Source organism: Macaca mulatta, chromosome 12 (assembly GCF_049350105.2).
Source record: "Macaca mulatta isolate MMU2019108-1 chromosome 12, T2T-MMU8v2.0, whole genome shotgun sequence".
Taxonomy (NCBI): Eukaryota; Metazoa; Chordata; class Mammalia; order Primates; family Cercopithecidae; genus Macaca; species Macaca mulatta.
In genome coordinates this window covers 123,635,265-123,653,761 of record NC_133417.1, presented here as the reverse complement: position 1 = coordinate 123,653,761, position 18,497 = coordinate 123,635,265, and the positions used below count along the sequence as shown (strand labels likewise).

Sequence of the window (18,497 nt, the reverse complement as noted above, 5' to 3'; positions counted from 1 at the left end):
GATATGGCAACAATGCAGAAGTTTCCCCAAGAATGTGAATCCACAGAAATTGGCCTTAGCTGGAAGCCCAGTGGATCAAGGGCAGCAAGAGCCTCTGACCTCTGTAAAGCCACCACAAGGTTGGGCACTTGGGCATACCCAGTAAATTCTGTCTTGGGGTGAAGCCAGGCCAGCTCTCCCCATGGTCCCCAGCCTGTTTCCTCCCTGACACCACAGTGGGTTTTGCTGTCTGCTCAGCCTCCTCCTCTGCCCCTGACTCACAGCCAGGATGATGTAGCAGTCACCATCGAAGAAGCTCCCAAAGGTGCTGGAAGGAACAGGCACCATCTGCATGGCCTAAGGAGAGAAAAGGGGTCAGAGGGGCTTCCCTGGACCACCAGGACCCCTAGGCCTGGGAGGAGGGCCCAGGGTAGGAGGCATCGGAAAAAAAGAGCCGGGCCCAGGAATGAAAGGAGAGAAAAGGAAGAGAGAGGGAAACTGTGTGAGGGGCGGGAGAAGGAAAATCAATGGTGGGAAAGGAAGGGACGAGTGAGGAAGAAGAAGTGGAGAGGAAGGTTGAGAGACAGAGGGAGAAGAAATGGAGAAAGGGAAAGGGAGACCATCCGGGGTGTGGATGATGCGGGAGGTGAGGGGCTGAGCTCTCAGGGGCTGCAGGGCAGGAGCAGAGGAAACTAAGAGAAATCCCAGGCCTCTGCCTTGCCTCCCTCCACCCCAGGCCTGCGAGGCCCCCATGCCCAGACAGGGCCTCACCTCGATCCTCCATATCTGCAGCCCTGGGGTGGTGATGTTGAGGGAGCCTTTGACTTGGGCGCTCAGCTTGGTCATGGTGAGTGAGCCTGGGGGAGAAGGCATTGGGAGCAGGGGCACCCTGAGTTCAGATGCTGCCCTTCCAGTCTGCCCCTAGAGAACTCCCAACAGTGCCAGGAGGTCGCAGGCTCAGGGGCCTGGGGGAGCATAGAGGGTTACTCCTCACTCAGTGACCATTTCTGCTTGTTTAGTACCGAATCCGCAGTGTCTAGCACAGTGACTTTGCTCGATAAAGGAAGAGATGTGGAGGGAAGGAGTGAGGGATGGATGAATGAATGAATGAATGGATGAACAGAGTGAACCCTCCCACTGTGAACCACTCTCTGCCCGCTAAACTGGAAGGAACGCCCCTCCCCAAGCTTTTCTCCTCACGTCAGCCCTTTCTCCATTTTTTTTTTTTTTCCTTTTCTTTTTGAGATGGAGTCCCGCTCTGTCACACAGGCTGGAGTGCAGTATCGTGATCTCAGCTCACTGCAATCTCTGCCTCCCAGGTTCAAGTGATTCTCCTGCCTCAGCCCCCCGCATAGCTGGGATTACAGGCATGAGCCACCATGCCTAGATAATTTTGTATTTTTAATAGAGACGGGGTTTCCCCATGTCGGCCAGGCTGGTCTCAAATTCCTGACCTCAGGTGATCCACCTGCCACAGCCTCCCAAAGTGCTGGGATTACAGGCGTGAGCCACCGTGCCCAACCAGCCCTTTCTGCTTGGACCTGTAGCTGTGTTCACTCCAGCTGCTCATGAGCCTCACCTGGGGAGCTTCTAAACGTGCTGATGCTCCAGGCTCTGGCGGCATCCCTGGGGATTCTGATTTAATTAGGTCAGGGTGGGGCTGGGCATGGGTGCTTTGTTTTCTGCCTTTTGGGAGGTGGAGCATGGGTGCTTTTAAAACTCTCCGGTGATTCTGATATGAGCCAGGGCAGACAGCCACTTGTGCCCAGTTATTCTCCTCCCTAGTTTTAAGGCTCCTCCTCACCAGGCCAGAGGCCACCCCGATCTCCATGGAGCCTATCACCCAGCCTGGCAGGGAGCTGCCCTCCATGAATGCTCCTTGAACTGATTAATGAATGAAAGGGCATGTGGCCAACAGGTCAGGCCTCCACTCGCTGACAGCCTGAAATCTCAGTATCTAATCTCTCCTTGCACCTTGACTTTGAGTCACCTCTTAGTGACTTGGCCTTTTAGTACTTAGAAACTCCCTTTTCTGAGCCCTGAGGAGTGGCTGCTGCTTCCCTGGCATTCTAGAGTTTGAGGTAAGGCCCTGCCCAATCTCTTGATCAGTGCCTCCTCTGGCTGATCATAAGCAGCTTGCTGTGTATCTGTAGGAGCCCCTTGGGCTTGGGTCCCATCTGATGGCCTGTTGGCTATGGCCTTCTCCATCAGGCAACCATGATATCCTCCATCAGGTATTTTTCAACCCACCAAGTCCCCAGGGCTCCCAGGATTCCTGGTCTAGCAGAACCAAGCTGGGTATAAAGGAGGAGACCATTTTCTGTTTCATTTCTATCATCACCTTTGTCTCTGTCCCCTCCTTTCATCCATCTATCTATCTATCTATCTATCTATCTATCTATCTATCTATCTATCTGTCTATCTATCTTTTTGAGAAGGAGTTTCACTCTTGTTGCCCAGGCTGGAGTGCAGGGGCGCTATCTCGGCTCACTGCAACCTCCGCCTTCCGGGTTCAAGTGATTCTCCTGCCTCAGCCTCCCGAGTAGCTGGGATTACAGGCGCAAGCCACCAAGCCCAGCTAATTTTTGTATTTTTAGTAGAGACAGGGTTTCACCATGTTGGCCAGGCTGGTCTTGAACTCCTGACCTCAGGTGATCCACCCACCTCAGCCTCATAAAGTGCTGGGATTACACGCATGAGCCACCTTGCCCGACCCCGTCCCCCTTTTTCTTTGACACTCACTAGCTGTATGAACGTGGACTTCCCTTCTTCATCTATGAGCTGAGGGAGTCAACTTAGGGGGTCAACTAAATTGATGATCTCTAAAGTCTCACCCAGGGACATGCTGATTCCAGGGGTAACTGGCAGCAAAAGAAATAGAGGGTGGACATAAGGAGGCACTTCTTGCTCATCAGAGGGGGGATTCAGGGCAGCAGGGACTTGAAAAAACCAGTGCTCCCCCTCCCCAGAGAGAAATCAGGATTGGCCAGCCCCCACAGGCCAAAGGTGGGCAAGGGGACTCAGGAGTGGCAGCTCTGAGACGTGGCCCCCCTACCTGGTGTATACCTTCCAGCTGCTCCTGCCCTGTACCCATGGTTGGTCAGAACAGATGCTTCTCCTCCACCCCTTGGTAGGGCCTCCTCCTCACTTCTCCTGTCTTCCCTGAACTGCCAGGAAGACCAGGGCCTCTCACTTCCCCCAACCCTGCCACCATGGGCCTTGTTTGGATTTGAGTTGTCTCCTTCTTCAGCCTGAATTCACTGGCTTCCTCAACTCCTGGTACTTTCCCTTCTGTGTCCCCAGACCAGGGAAGGGCACCGTCACCCCAAGACCCCAACACCAGCCATCTGTGCAGCATCCTGGACTCCTTTCGCTTCTGCCCTTCTGTCCACCTAAACTCCCTTGAGTCTCCCCACTACACACAGCCCCCTGGCCCCTCTCTGCTGGCACTCTGCCCTCTAGAAATGCCATGCTGCCAGCAGGCCCCACCCCCATGCTGCCTCTCACCCCATGCCTGCTCGCACTGCTCCCACATGGAACGTTCTCCCCACCTTTCCCATACTAACATGCTCTTCTAGACTCAAGTTAGATCTCATTTCTTCCAGGAGACCTTCCCAGAATCCTCAGGCTGGACAAGGAGCCCCTCGGCATCCTGGACTGTCCCCTCTCTTGACCTCCTGACCACATGGTGATGAAAGAACCTGTTTGTAAGTTTGAGGTCCCTGAGCTCCAAGACCTAGATATGTTTGTCTTTGTAGCCCCCAGCTCCTAGCACATAGTAGGTGCTCAACAAATACTCATGATGCTGAAAGGCTGAACTGTAGGATGGAAGGAGGACCCTCCCAGGGCGTTGGAGGGGTTTGGGCTCCTACTGTCTGCAGGCCATCCAGGCCATCTTGTGTTTCTTTCTTTTTTTTTTTTTTTTTTTTTTTGAGACAGTCTCACTCTGTTGCCCAGGCTGGAGTGCAATGGTGCGATCCTGGCTCACTGTTATCTCTGCCTCTGGGTTCAAGCGATTTTCGTGCCTCAGCCTCCTGGGTAGCTGGGACAATAGGTGTGCGCCACCACACCCGGCTAATTATGTATTTTTAGTAGAAACTGGGTTTCGCTATGTTGGTCAGGCTGGTCTTAAACTCCTGACCTCAAGTGAGCCACCCACCTCAGCCTCCCAAAGTGCTGGGATTCCAGGCATGAGCCGCTGCGCCCAGCCCACCTTGACTTTCTTATCTGAGCCCTGTTGTACTCGAGGTGTGGCTCTGTTGTATGTGGGGTGCTGCCATGGCCCCTAGTTCCCAGTGGTGCAGCTCTGAGCTAGACAGGAATGTGGTGGGGCAGTGAAGGTAAAGTCCCACCCCTCAGACAAAAGACATCCTCCTGCTTCCCAGGCTTGTGATAGCAGAGGGAATAGACACCCACCCAAACCCTCCAGCCCAAAGGCTCTGCCCCTCAGTGGCCTGCAGGAGGCCCCAGCAGATGATGTCCCAAGAAGACAGTAGCCAGTGTGTCCTCAGAGCCTGGTCTGCACCTGGCCCCCATCCCTAGTTCTGCTAAATGGGCCCACAGTGGCTGGGGAGGCTGATGGGGCAGCTCCAGGTAGAGGGAAGATAGGGCAGAGGTGCATGCTCAGGTGTCCCGGCATGGCCCAGGACCTAAGGCCCTGCCACCTCTAGCCCCTTGCCTCTGCCTTTGCCTCTGTCTTTGCCCATTCAATTTCTTGTGGCTGTTGCTCATATGCTACGAGTGAGGAGGCAGGGCCCTGAGGTCCCAGGAGTGTCAGAGGAATGGTGACACAAAGGATAAAACACTCCAGATGAAGAAGAAATGGGCAAAGAGATGAGCTGGTGGGGAGGGGGCTCGGGGAGTGAGGTCAGGGAGACTAACTAGTCCCGGTCTGCCCAGGACTGTCCTGGTTTTAACTCTAGAAGTTCCAGGGCAATTGGGATGGTGACACCCAAAGTGGGATGGGGCTAGCCACAGATAGGAGACTGAGAGAGCCATTGCCTGGGGCAGGGCCAGCAAAAGTCTCTCCCTGGAGGCCCAGGACAGACACGCGGGGCTCCCAGCACTTCTCACACTATCCAGAGTGCCAAGCCTCCCTCTCGAGCCCATACCAAGGTGCTCCAGGAGGCCCCAAGTTGCCTGAGAAAAGCAGAGGACCCCATCCCCTCACACCATCTAAGGTCTCCATGTGTTCCCACCAGGTTGCCTTACCTGTCTTGGGGAGGCAGCTGCCACCTGGGAGATCTCAGGGAATTGTGGCAAGCTGGCTGCAGAAGAGCGACCTTTGTCCCCACCCCCACCCCCTAGGAACTGCCTTCACCATATAAGGGAAGATAGGGCCCCAGAGAGGTGAGGGGGTGGGGAGGCAGGTGCTGCCAGGTCCCTGGAGCCCAGAGCCCTTGACAGCCTGACAACGAGAGCTGATGTGCCCCACCCTTGGCTTTTTTTTTTTTTAAGCCTCACTCTGTCATCAGGCTGGAGTGCAGTGGTGCCAACTCGACTCACTGCAACCTCTGCCTCCCAAATCCAGGTGATTCTCCTGCCTCAGCTTCCCAAGTAACTGGGACTACAGACATGTGCCACCATGCCTGGTTAATTTTTGTATATTTAGCAGGTAGGGTTTCACCATGTTGGCCAGGCTGGTCTTGAACTCCTGACCTCAAATGATCCAGCCGCCTAGACCTCCCAAAGTACTGGGATTACAGGTGTGAGCCACTGCGCCCAGCCCCTCCCTTGGCTTCTGAGTGAGCAAGGGATGGGGTGCTTTTCTGCCCAAAGCCCAGGACCTCACCACAGGCAGACAGCACTGTCCAGGCAAGGTCAGCGGCGCCTGAACTTTCCCCCTACCAACCAAGAGAAGGAGGCTCAGCTGTCCTCCCACCTTCCCTGGGGTGAATGGTTCACAGGGAAGGAGAGGCAGGACCCTGGGGTTCCAGAAGCCCCAAACCCAGGGATGCAGGGGCTCATACTCAGGGCCCCTCCAGAACAGATGGGAGGTCTCTTAGAGGTCTCTTCTCAGCATGATCCTCACTTAGCAAGTGCCCCCGTCAGCACAACTGCTCTTCCTCTCCACCGCCAGAGGCACTGGCTCCACCTGGAGTGTTTTTTTTGTTTTGTTTTGTTTTGTTTTTTTGTTTTTGTTTTTGTTTCTGAGATGGAGTCTCTCTCTGTCACCCAGGCTGGAGTGCAGTGGCATGATCTCGTCTTACTGCATCCTCCGCCTCCCGGGTTCAAGCGATTCTCCTGCCTCAGCCTCCCGAGTAGCTGGGATTACAGCCACCCACCACCACACCTGGCTAATTTTTGTATTTTTAGTAGAGACGCGGTTTCACCATGTTGGCCAGGCTGGTCTTGAACTCCTGACCTCGTGATCCGCCCACCTTGGCCTCCCAAAGTGCTGGGGTTACAGGCATGAGCCACCGCACCCTGCCCACCTAGAGTTTTTATGAGATGCCATAAAACAGTGCCTTTGAACTCTGTTCTGCTACCCTCTCCCAGAAGCCAAGGTTTCCATGTCTGATCCCTGACCCTAGGGGATCCATCTCACTCAGGCAGGAAAGGAGTGCAGCCATCTCTGGCGTGGGTCTCGCTGAGAAACCAGCTTCACACGCAAACTTAGCACCTTGGGCAGCTGCCTCCCAAACTTCAGAAATTCTATCACCTGTGAAGTCTGGTATTTAGGAGGGTGACATGAAGTTGGCTGGGTGAGTCCCTCCTTCTGATCACAGCCTCCCAAGAGTTCTGGAGACCAAATGTACAGTAGTCCCCCCTTATCCAACAGGGGATACATTCCGGGACCCACAGTGGATGCCTTAAAATCTCGGATTGTACTGAACTCGGCTGCCATCAGCTGGAGCATGTTTCTGTTCGTGTCTTCCACCCACAAACTGAAGCCTTTTCCATTTTCACTAAGCGCTTATCCTGCACTGTGGCCACACTTTTGCAGTTTGAGGTACAACAGCAAAATTAACACAAATTTCTGTTTCCTTCTTCACAATTTCATGAACAGAAGATGCATTCTTATCATAGATCTTAGCAACCTCAGCATATGATGATTTTTTTTCTTTCCTTATTGAGAACGATTACCTTTTCATTTAAAGGAAACATTTTATGGCTTCTTTTTGGCACACCCAAATTGCTAGCATCGCTCCTCTTGCATTATTTAGTAAAATAAGGGTTACTTCGGGCAGAGGGTTGTTTTTATTTTTGTTTTTTGGAGATGAAGTCTCGCTGTCTCACCCAGGCTGAAGTTCAATGGCACGGTCTTGGCTCACTGCAACCTCTGCCTCCTGGGTTCAAGCAATTCTCCCATCTCAGCTTCCCGAGTAGCTGGACTACAGGTGCGTACCACCACACCCAGCTAATTTTTCCTGTATTTTTATCAGAGACAAGGTCTCACCATGTTGGCCAGGCTGGTCTCAAACTCCTAACTTCAAGTGATCCGCCCGCCTAGGCCTCCCAAAGTGCTAGGAGTACAGGTGTGAGCCATTGTGCCCAGACCAATAAAGGTTACTTTGAATGCAAGCCCTGCAATGCCATGACAGTGGATCTGATAGCCGAGACGGCTGCTAAATGCCCGTCAGGGAGCGTGTAGCGTGTGGAGGTACTGGACAAAGGGAAGACTCACGTTTCGGGTGGGATGGAGTGGGGCGGTGGGAGATCCCATCATGTACTGAGAATACTGTGCAATTTAAAACTTACGAATGGTTTATTTCTGGAATTTTCCGTGTAGTATTTTCAGACCATGGTTGACTATGAGGTACCTGAATTGGTGGATAAAGGGAGAGTGCTGTGTTTGTACACAGGTGGGGCATGTGTGTAGTATATGTGTGTGCACACGCTCATGAGTTGTCTGGAAAGAGGAGTAAACACTAGAGGTGCTATTTTGTTTCTTTTTTTAAAAAAAAAATATTGCTGGGTGTGGTGGTGCACACCTGTAATCCCCGCTACTAGGGAGGCTGAAGCACAATAATCGCTTGAACCCGGGAGGCAGAGGTTGCAGTGAACTGAGATTGTGCCACTGCCCTCCAGCCTGGGTGACAAAGTGAGGCTGTCTCAAAAAATATATACATACATAAATATAAAAATATATAATCCTGCCTTCTATGTCACAGATTATGAAAAAGAAAAAATAGGCCGGGCGCGGTGGCTCACGCCTGTAATCCCAGCACTTTGGGAGGCCGAGGCGGGCGGATCACAAGGTCAGGAGATCGAGACCACAGTGAAACCCCGTCTCTACTAAAAATACAAAAAATTAGCCGGGCGCGGTTGTGGGCGCCTGTAGTCCCAGCTACTCGGGAGGCTGAGGCAGGAGAATGGCGTGAACCCGGGAGGCGGAGCTTGCAGTAAGCCGAGATCGTGCCACTGCACTCCAGCCTGGGCGACAGAGCGAGACTCCGTCTCAAAAAAAAAATAAATAAAAATAAAAATAAAAAAGAAAAAATAACACTTTCTTGTGAATAAAAAGGAGTATATATATGTGTGTGTGTGTGTGTATTATATATATATATAGAGAGAGAGAGAGATACACTCGATTACAAGGACAAGAAAAAGGAAGGTAAAAACTCACCTATATTTTCATTACAGAGATATTCTCCAGATAAATCACTGTCACTGAATTGTTCTGGGATATTTCTTTCAAGTCATTGTCCAGCACAGGTATCTACCTGTCTGCATGTGTGTATTTATTTATTTATTGAGATGGAGTCGCACCCTGTCACCCAGGCTGGAGTGCAGTAGCGCAATCGCGGCTCACCGCAACCTCTGCCTCCCGGGTTCAAGTGATTATCCTGCCCAAGTATCTGGGATTACAGGTGTCCACACCATACCAGCTAATTTTTGTATTTTTATTAGAGACAGGGTTTCACTATGTTAGCCAGACTGGTCTCTAACTCCTGATCTCAAGTGATCTGCCCGTCTTGGCCTCCCAATGTGCTGGGATTACAGGCATGAGCCACCACGCCCGGCCCTTTTTTCATTTTTTCTGAGACAGAGTCTCTCTCTGTTACCCAGGCTGGAGTGCAGTGGCATGACCTCGGCTCACTGCAACCTCCGCCTCCTGAGTTCAAGTGATTATCCTGCCTCAGCCTCCCCAGTAGCTGGGATTACAGGTACCCGCCATGATGCCTAGCTAATTTTTGCATTTTTAATAGAGATGGGGTTTCGCCATGTTGGCCAGGCTGATCTTGAACCCCTAACCTCAGCCTCTCAAAGTGCTGGGATTATAAGTGTGAGCTACCATGCCTGGCCTGTGAGCATATATTTTTAACTGTCATATGATATATCTTATTTTGCAATTTCTTTCTTTTTTTTTTTTTTTTTTTGGAGACACAGTCTTGCTGTGGTGCCCAGCCTGGAATGCACTGGTGTGATTATGGCTCACTGCAGCTTCGACCTCCCTGGACTCAGTGATCCTCCCACCTCAGAAGTAGCTGGGACCACAGGCACACATCACCACATCTGGCTAATTTTTGTTGTTGTTGTTTGGTAGAGATAGAGTTTCCACCATGTTGCCCAGGCTGCTCTCAAACTCCTGGGCCCAAGCAATCCACCTGCGTTGGCCTCCCAAAGTGCTGGGATTACAGGTGTAAGCCACCGCACCCAGCAACTTCCTTTTCAGTTGTTTTATAGTAATTCATTAGACAGCACAGTTTATGTAACCAATACCTCATTGTTGGACTTCCAAATTATATCTAATTATTTGATACTCAAAGAATGCTGTGGTAAATATTCCCATTTCCAAATATTTGCCATTAGATTACATCCACTATCGCTTTGGGATAGATTTTAAAAAGTGAGGCCGGGCACGGTGGCTCATGCCTGTAATCCCAGCACTTTGGGAGGCCGAGGCCGGCAGATCATGAGGTCAGGAGATCGAGACCATCTTGGCTAACATGTGAAACCCCGTCTCTACTAAAAATACAAAAAAAAAAAAAAAAGTAGTCGGGTGTGGTGGCGGGTGCCTGTAATTCCTGCTACTCAGGAGGCTGAGGCAGGAGAATAGTATGAACCCAGTGGGCGGAGGTTGCAGTGAGCCGAGATCACGCCACTGCACTCCAGTCTGGGCAACAGAGCAAGACTCTTACTCAAAAAAAAAAAAAAAAAGTGAGATTGTTGAGTCAAAGACGTGAATAGGAAAACTGCCTTCCAGAAAAGCTGCATGAATGGATAGTCCCACCTGCAATACATAAGTGGCTGAGTCTCCATCTCTCCCCAGTGCTCTGGTACAGTATCGACGAAGCTCTCTATCAGTTTGATTGACAAAAAAGAAAACAGTCATTGTGTTGATTTATGTTTTTTTGATTACCAGTGAGAGAGACCATTTTAAAATATATTTATTAGCTATATCTCCCCTCGTTAGTTTTTAATTAATTTGTTGGTATTGTTTATAGAGTTAATGTCTTAAGACTGGTAATTTGCCTACCATTTATGTGATACTTGTCTCTAGTTTCTTGTTTGCCTTTTAATTTAGCCGGGAGAATCGTTTGGTGAACATGTTCTTAAAAATTGTTTCCAATGTCTTTGTTATGATAAATGTCAAACATATAGAAAAGTGAAAATAATAGTACATGGACTCAAACATTAACATTTATCATATTTTATTTATTTATTTATTAAGACTATATCTCACAGGCTGGAGTGCAGTGGAGTGATCTCGGCTCACTGCAGCCTTCGCCTCCCGGGTTCAAGTGATTTTCGTGCCTCAGCCTCCACAATAGCTGAAATTACAGGCATGCACCACCATGCCCAGCTAGTTTTTGTATTTTCAGTAGAGACAGGGTTTCATCATGTTGGCCAGGCTGGTCTAGAACTCCTCACCTCAAGTGATCCGTCCACCTTGGCCTCCCAAAGTGCTGGGATTACAGGTGTGAGCCACTGCACCCAGCCCATGCCTTTCCTTTTATTGTTATATCTCTTCAATGTTTTTCTTTTGTCTACAGTATTTTTATTTTTTTTAATTTTATTTATTTACTTATTTATTGAGACGGAGTCTCACTCTGTCGCCAGGCTGGAGTGTAGTGGTGCGATATCGGTTAACTACAACCTCTGCTGCCCAGGTTCAAGCGATTCTCCTGCTTCAGCCTCCCTAGTAGCTGGGACTACAGGCACGCGCCATCACGCCCAGCTCATTTTTGTATTTTTAGCAGAGACAGTTTCACCATGTCGGCCAGGATGGTCTTGATTTCTTGACCTCAAGATCTGCCCGCCTCAGCCTCCCAAATTGTTGGGATTACAGGCGTGAGTAACCGCACCTGGCCTATTTATTTATTTTATTATTTTTTGAGATAGAGTCTTGCTCTGTTACCCAGGCTGGAGTCCAGTGGCGCGATCTTGGCTCCTTGCAACCTCTGCCTCCTGGATTCAAGCGATTCTTCTGCCTCAGCCTCCCGAGTAGCTGGGATGCCACCATGACTGGCTAATTTTTTGCATTTTTAGTAGATATGAGGTTTCACCATGTTGGCAAGGCTGGTCTCGAACTCCTGACCTCAGGTGATCCACCTGCCTCAGCCTCCCAAAGTACTGGGATTGCAGGCATGAGCCACCACGCCAGCCTTTTGTCTACAGTATTTTTTAAACGTAGTATATGCTGAACATTTTGTCTTCAGTATTTTTTAATCTAGAAGAGTTCTTTCACGTTTTCCCCCCATGACATTGACTTACCTGAGTCAAAGACAGTTGCCTTGTAGAATGTTCACGTTGTGGAACTGAGCCTTTCCTTATGGTATTATCTAATTTGTTACATTTCCTTCTGCACTTCCCACAAACTGAAAGTGCATCTAGTAGGTCCTGGTTAAACTTTTTTTTCTTTTTGAGACAGAGTCTTGCTCAGTCACCCAGGCTGGAGGGCAGTAGCACTATCTCAGCTCATTGCAATCTCTGCCTCCTGGGCTCAAGTGATTCTCCTGCCTCAGCTTCCAGAGTAGCTGGGATTACAGACGCCTGCCACCACACCTGGCTAATTTTTGATAATTTTAGTAGAGACAGAGTTTTACCATGTTGGCTGGGCTGGTCACAAACTCCCGACCTCAGGTTATCCGCCCTCCTCGGCCTCCCAAAGTGCTGGGATTATAGGTGTGAGCCACTGCGCCCAGCCTAAACTCTTTTTTCAAGAATACTTCAAGGACAGTGTTTCTCAAACTGTAATGTCATTAAGAATCACCTGAAAATCTTTGTAAAGTACATATTCTGATTCAATAGAACTGGTAGGAAGGGGAGCTGAGATTCTGCATTACTAGCAAGTTCCCAGGTGATTTTGCCTTCTCAGGTGATTTTCCCAGTTGAACCATTCTTTCAGTATCATGGTCAAAGGTAATGACTTTGCGTGGCATCAGAAGGAATATATAATGTCAAGTCATCCTTGCATGAGTGTTGTGAAGGTGAATCCCTTGGTTACAGCAATGTCAGGCAGATACCCTTATGTTTGTTGTTGTTGTTGTTTTAGATTGCCAAACTACCCATGTCCACATATACCTTTCTGTATTGGAAAGGCACAGCTCCCCCTTTACAATTAGAAGTCATCTTGGTGCTGAGTGCAGTGGTTCACACCTGTAATCCCAGAACTTTGGGAGGCTGAGGTGGGTGGATCACTTGAAGTCAGGAGTTTGACAGCAGCCTGGCCAACATGGTGAAACCTCGTCTCTACTAAAAATACAAAAATTAGCCAGGCACGGTGGTGTGCACCTGTAGTCCCAGCTACTCAGGAGGCTGAGGCACGAGAATCTATTGAACCTGGGAGATGGAAGCTGCAGTGAGCCAAGATTGTACCACTGCACTCCAGCCTGGGCAACAGAGAGACTCCATCTCAAAAACAAAAACAAAAAAACACAATGCTGGGCACGGTGGCTCATGCTTGTAATCCCAGCACTTTGGGAGGCCAAGGCAGGTGGATCACTTGAGGCCAGGAGTTCAAGACTAGCCTGGCCAACATGGTGAAACCCTGTCTCTACTAAAAATACAAAAATTAGCCATGGTTGTGGCAGGTGCCTGTAGTCCCAGCTATTCAAGAGGCTGAGGCCAGGAAAATTGCTTGAACCTGGGAGGTGGAAGTTGTAATAAGCTGAGACTGTGCCACTGCACTCCAGACTGGGTAACAGAGTGAGACCCTGTCTCAAAAAAAAAAAAAAAAAAAGAAAAGAAAAGAAAAAAAAAAAGAAAAACAAAAAAGAAGTCGTCTTGGGGTGACAATTTGGCAGCACAAGTTTTTGATTTTTTTTTTTTTTTTTTGAGACGGAGTCTCGCTCTGTTGCCCAGGCTGGAGAGCAGTGGCCGGATCTCAGCTCACTGCAAGCTCCGCCTCCCAGGTTTACGCCATTCTCCTGCCTCAGCTTCCCAAGTAGCTGGGACTACAGGCGCCCGCCACCTCGCCTGGCTAGTTTTTTGTATTTTTTAGTAGAGATGGGGTTTCACCGTGTTAGCCAGGATGGTCTCCATCTCCTGACCTCGTGATCCGCCCGTCTCGGCCTCCCAAAGTGCTGGGATTACAGGCTTGAGCCACCACGCCCGGCCAAGTTTTTGATTTTTTACTTACCACTTTCTACTTCTTTTATAATAACTCATTTTTAAATAACTTTTCCTTCATCTTACAGTGAAGTATTACTTTTTATTTTTGTTTTTCAGACAAGGTCTCACTCTGTTGTCCAAGCTGGAGTGCAGTGGTGCAATCAGGGCTCACTACAGCCTCGACCTCCTGGGTTCAAGGAATCCTCCCACCTCAGCCTCCAGAATAGCTGGGACTATAGGCTCTCACCACTACCTCCGGCTAATTTTTTTGTACTTTTTGTAGAGATGGGGTTTTGCCATGTTGCCCAGGCTGGAATGGAACTCCTGGGCTCAAGCAATCTGCCCACCTGGGCCTCCCAAAGTGCTGGGATTACAGGCAGGAGCCACTGCACCCGGCTTACTTTTTATGTCTGTTACCCATCCCTCCCCCTCCCCCACCCCAGTGATTTACTCCCTGCTACACCCAAGAACCTGGTGCATAGTAGGCATGCAATGAATATTTAAAGGAAAGAAATGGAAATGGAACTTATGATTTCTTTCTTTTTTTTTTTTTTTGAGACAAAGTCTTACTCTGTCACTCAGGCTGGAGTGCAGTGGTGTGTCACTGCAGCTTCCGCCTCCCGGGTTCGAGTGGTTCTCTTGCCTCAATTCCTAAGTAGCTGGGATTACAGACGTGTGCCACAATCCCCAGCTAATTTTTGTATTTTTAGTAGAGATGGGGTTTCACCATGTTGGCCAGGCTGGTCTCAAACTCCCGACCTCAAGTGATCGGCCCACCTCCGCCTCCCAAAGTGCTGGGATTACAGGGGTGAGCCACCGTGCCTGGCAGAATTTATTGTTTCTATCTTTGCTATTATATTTAGGAAGCTAAGTGTGTTTTAAATTTGAACTATTTTTATTATTTATTTATTTATTTTAAGACAGAGACTCGCTCTGTTGCCCGGTATGGAGTGCAGTGGCATGATCTTGGCTCTGCTCTATCTCCCAGGTTCAAGCCATTCTTCTTGTGATCCACCTGCCTCGGCCTCCCAAAGTGCTGGAATTACAGGTGTGAGCCACCATGCCCAGCCTATTTTTATTTTTAAAATTGAATAAGGTGGAGCACGGTGGCTCATGTCTGTAATCCCAGCACTTTGGGAGGCCAAGGCAGGCAGGTCACCTGAGGTCGGGAGTTCGAGACCAGCCTGGCCAACATGGTGAAACCCCGCCTCCACTAAAAATACAAAAAGTTAGCTGGGCGTGGTGTCAGGTGCCTGTAATCCCAGTACTCTGGAGGCTGAGGCAGGAGAATCACTTGAACACAGGACGCAGAAGTTGCAGTGAGCCAAGATCGCACCATTGCACTCCAGCCTGGGCAACAAGAGTGAAACTCTGTCTCAAAAATAAATAAATAAATAAATAAAATAAAATTTAATAAATGTACCTGGTAAAATAATTCAAATTACAAACAGAAATGTAACAAAATGTGTCTCTTATACATTAGATGAATCTCATTCCCCCAGCCTCACTCCCCAGGATTAGCCACAATTATCTTCTCAGAGTAAGTGAAAGTATATATTTATATTTGTGTCTATTTTTATATTTTGCCTTCATAGGAATACACCATCATTGTTATGAATCTTGCCTTGTTTCATTTAACAGTATCTCTTGGGGCCGGGCACGGTGGCTCACACCTGTAATCCCAGCACTTTGGGAGGCTGAGATGGGCAGATCACAAGGTCAGGAGATCGAGACCATCCTGGCTAACACGGTGAAACCCCGTCTCTACTAAAAATACAAAAAATTAGCCAGGTGCGGTGGCGGGCGCCTGTAGTCCCAGCTACACGGGAGGCTGAGGCAGGAGAATGGCGTGAACCTAGGAGGCGGAGCTTGCAGTGAGCCGAGACTGCGCCACTGCACTCCAGCCTGGGTGAAAAAGTGAGACTCCGTCTCAAAAAAAAACAAAAAAAAAAACAAAAAAAAACAGTATCTCTTGGAGATCATTCTATATCAGCTTGTATAGTTCCTCCTCACAGTTTTCATGACTACATGGTATTCAATAACAAAATGTATTTAACCAGTCCTTTATTGGTGGACACTTAGATTATTTTAAGTGTTTTGCTGTTACAAATGATACAGTGGGCTGAGCAGTGGCTCAAGACTAATTACCACACTTTAGGAGGCTGAGGTGGGTGGATCACTTGAGCCCAGGAGTTCGAGACCAGCCTGGGCAACATAGTGAGACCCATTCTCGTTTTATTTTGTTCTGTTCTGTTCTGTTTTGTTTTGTGACAGTGTTTTGCTCTTGTTGCCCAGGCTGGAATGCAATGGCAGGATCTTGGCTCACTGCAACCTCCGCTACCCGGTTTCAAGCGATTCTCCTGCCTCAGCCTCCCAAAGTAGCTGGGATTACAGGTATGTGCCACCACGCTCAGCTAATTTTTTTTTTTTTTTTGTATTTAGGAGAGACAGGGTTTCACCATGTTAGTCAGGCTGGTCTTGAACTCCTGACTTCAGGTGTTCCACCCGCCTCAGCCTCCCAAAGTGCTGGGATTACAGGCATGCGCCACCGCGCCTGTACCTATTTTTTTAAAAATAAAACAAATTTTTTAAAATGACACAATGGGCCAGGCACGGTGGCGCATGCCTGTAATCCCAGCACGTTGGGAGGCCGAGGCAGGCGGATTACGAGGTCAGGAGAGCGAGACCATCCTGGTTAACATGGTGAAACCCCATCTCTACTAAAACTACAAAAAATAAGCCGGGCGCAGTGGTGGGCACCTGTAGTCCCAGCTACTCGGGAGGCTGAGGCAGGAGAATGGCGTAAACCTGGGAGGCGGAGCTTGCAGTGAGCCGAGATGGTGCCATTGCACTCCAGCCTGTGAGACCCCGTCCAAAAAAAAAAAAAGTTGTCTGCATTTTTAAAAATATTTTTGGGCTGGGCATGGTGGCTCACGCCTGTGATCCCAGCACTTTGGGAGGCCAAGGCGGGCGGATCACAAGGTCAGGAGATCGAGACCATCCTGTGAATGGTGAAACCCTGTCTCTACTAAAAATACAATCAGCAGGGCGTGGTGGCAAGTGCCTGTAGTCCCAGCTACTCAGGAGGCTGAGGCGGGAGAATGGCGTGAACCCGGGAGGCGGAGCTTGCAGTGAGCCGAGATCAAGCCACTGCACTGCAGCCTGGGCAACAGAGTAAGACTCTGTCTCAAAAAAAAAAAAATTTTTTTTGGCCAGGTGCGGTGGCTCACACCCATTATCCCAGTGCTTTGGGATGCCAAGGCGGGTGGATCACAAGGTCAGGTTTGAGTTTGAGACCAGCCTGGCCAACATGGTGAAACCTTGTCTCTACTAAAAATACAAAAAATTAGCCAGGTGTGATGGTGGACACCTGTAGTCCCAGCTACTCAGGAGGCTGAGGCAGGAGAATCGCTTGAACCCACGTGGTGGAGGTTGCAGTGAACAGAGGTCATTGCTCTCCAGTCTGGGCGACCGAGCGAGACTCTGTCTCAGAAGAGAACAAAAAAAAAAAAAAAAAAAAAAAAAAAAAAATATATATATATATATATATATATATATGTGTGTGTGTGTGTGTGTGTGTGTGTGTGTATATATATATGGATATTCTCAAATCACTCTCCAAGGAGATTGCACCCGTTTACAGGCCTGTTTCCCTACATCTTCTTGAGTGATTGTGTGTGTGTGTATGTGTGTGTGTGTTACAAGCAAACAGGGAATCTCCGCCCCACACCTGGCTCTAGTAGAGACATTTTCACATCTGACATCTCCAAAGCCAGAAGATGTCACCTTCCTCCATGTCCTCCACTCCTGCCTCCAGGGCCAGCTAGCTACCTCTTCCTGCCAAGTTATCTCCTATGTCACATCCATCTCTCCTTCCTTTCCTCTTTTTTTTTTTTTTTTTTTTTTTTTTGAGACAGTCTTGCTCTGTCACCCAGGCTGGAGTACAGTGGTGTGATCTCGGCTCACTGCAAGCTCTGCCTCATGGGTTCAAGTGATTCTCCTGCCTCAGCCTCCTGAGTAGCTGGGATTACAGGCGCCTGCCACCATGCCCGGCTAATTTTTTTTTTTTCTTTTTTTTTTAGTAGAGATAGGGTTTCGCCATTTTGCCCAGGCTGGTTTTGAACTCCCGAGCTCAGGCCATCTGCCCGCCTTGGCCTCCCAAAGTGTTGGGATTACAGGTGTGAGCCACCGCACCTGGCCCCTTCCTTTCCTCTTCATTCTGCCTCAGTTCAGGTCTTAATCCTCCATCTTTGGGACCATGCCTGTGGTCTCCCAATAGTATCTTGTATCCTCGTACGCCTAATTTAGCTTCCAACATGCAGCTGCCAGGTTTCAGCACAGCTCACTCTTGCTCAGGGTTCCTCAAAGGCACCCTCTGCCTGCAAGAAAAAGGCTACTCCCAGCCAGGTGCGGTGACTCACACCTGCAATCCCAGGACTTTCAGAGGCTGAGGTGGGAGGATCGCTTGAGCCTAGAAGTTCCAGACCAGCCTGGACAAAATAGTAAGAACCCATCTCTACAAAATAAAAATAAAAATTAGCCAGGCTTGGTGGTGCATGCCTGTAGTCCCAGATACTCCCACAGGCTGAAGTGGGAGGATGGCTTGAGCCCAGGAGGTCGAGGCTGCAGTGAGCCACGATCATGCCTTCCCACACCAGCCTGGGAGATAGAGATCTTGTCTCAAAAAAAAAAAAAAAAAAAAAGGCCACTCCCATGGTCTGGCCATAGATCTGCATAATCTATCCAATCCTGCATTCTGCGGCCTCATTTCCTCATTTCCAAACTCCTCTGAGCCTCGCTCCTCCAGGGAGTGTTTTCCAATCCTCCAGGGCTGCCCAAATAGGGCTAGGTGTCCTCTGTCCTCACTCGCCTTCCACGGTTCTCCCGTGCTGCATTTGCAGAATTGCAGTGATCATCTGTTCACGTTTCTTTCTCTCCACCCTACGGTGTGAGTTCCCTGAGAGCAGAGGCATAGCCTGGTCCTGGCACGGTGCCTGGCACACAGTACGCACCTGATA

General features: G+C 49.3%; 1 protein-coding gene across 1 annotated transcript in view; it reads right to left on the bottom strand.

Moving 5' to 3' along the window:
* VIL1 (villin 1) overlaps window positions 1-5,329 on the bottom strand; it is a 32,967-nt gene extending 27,638 nt beyond the window's left edge. The window contains exons 1-3 of the mRNA XM_001090524.5: window positions 5,191-5,329; window positions 751-836; window positions 262-336 (exon numbers count right to left, since the gene is read on the bottom strand). Of these exons, the coding sequence (XP_001090524.1) occupies window positions 262-336; window positions 751-825 (150 nt within the window). The 5' untranslated portion in view covers window positions 826-836; window positions 5,191-5,329. The remainder of the gene's footprint in view (window positions 1-261; window positions 337-750; window positions 837-5,190) is intronic.
* Window positions 5,330-18,497: the final 13,168 nt, after the last annotated feature.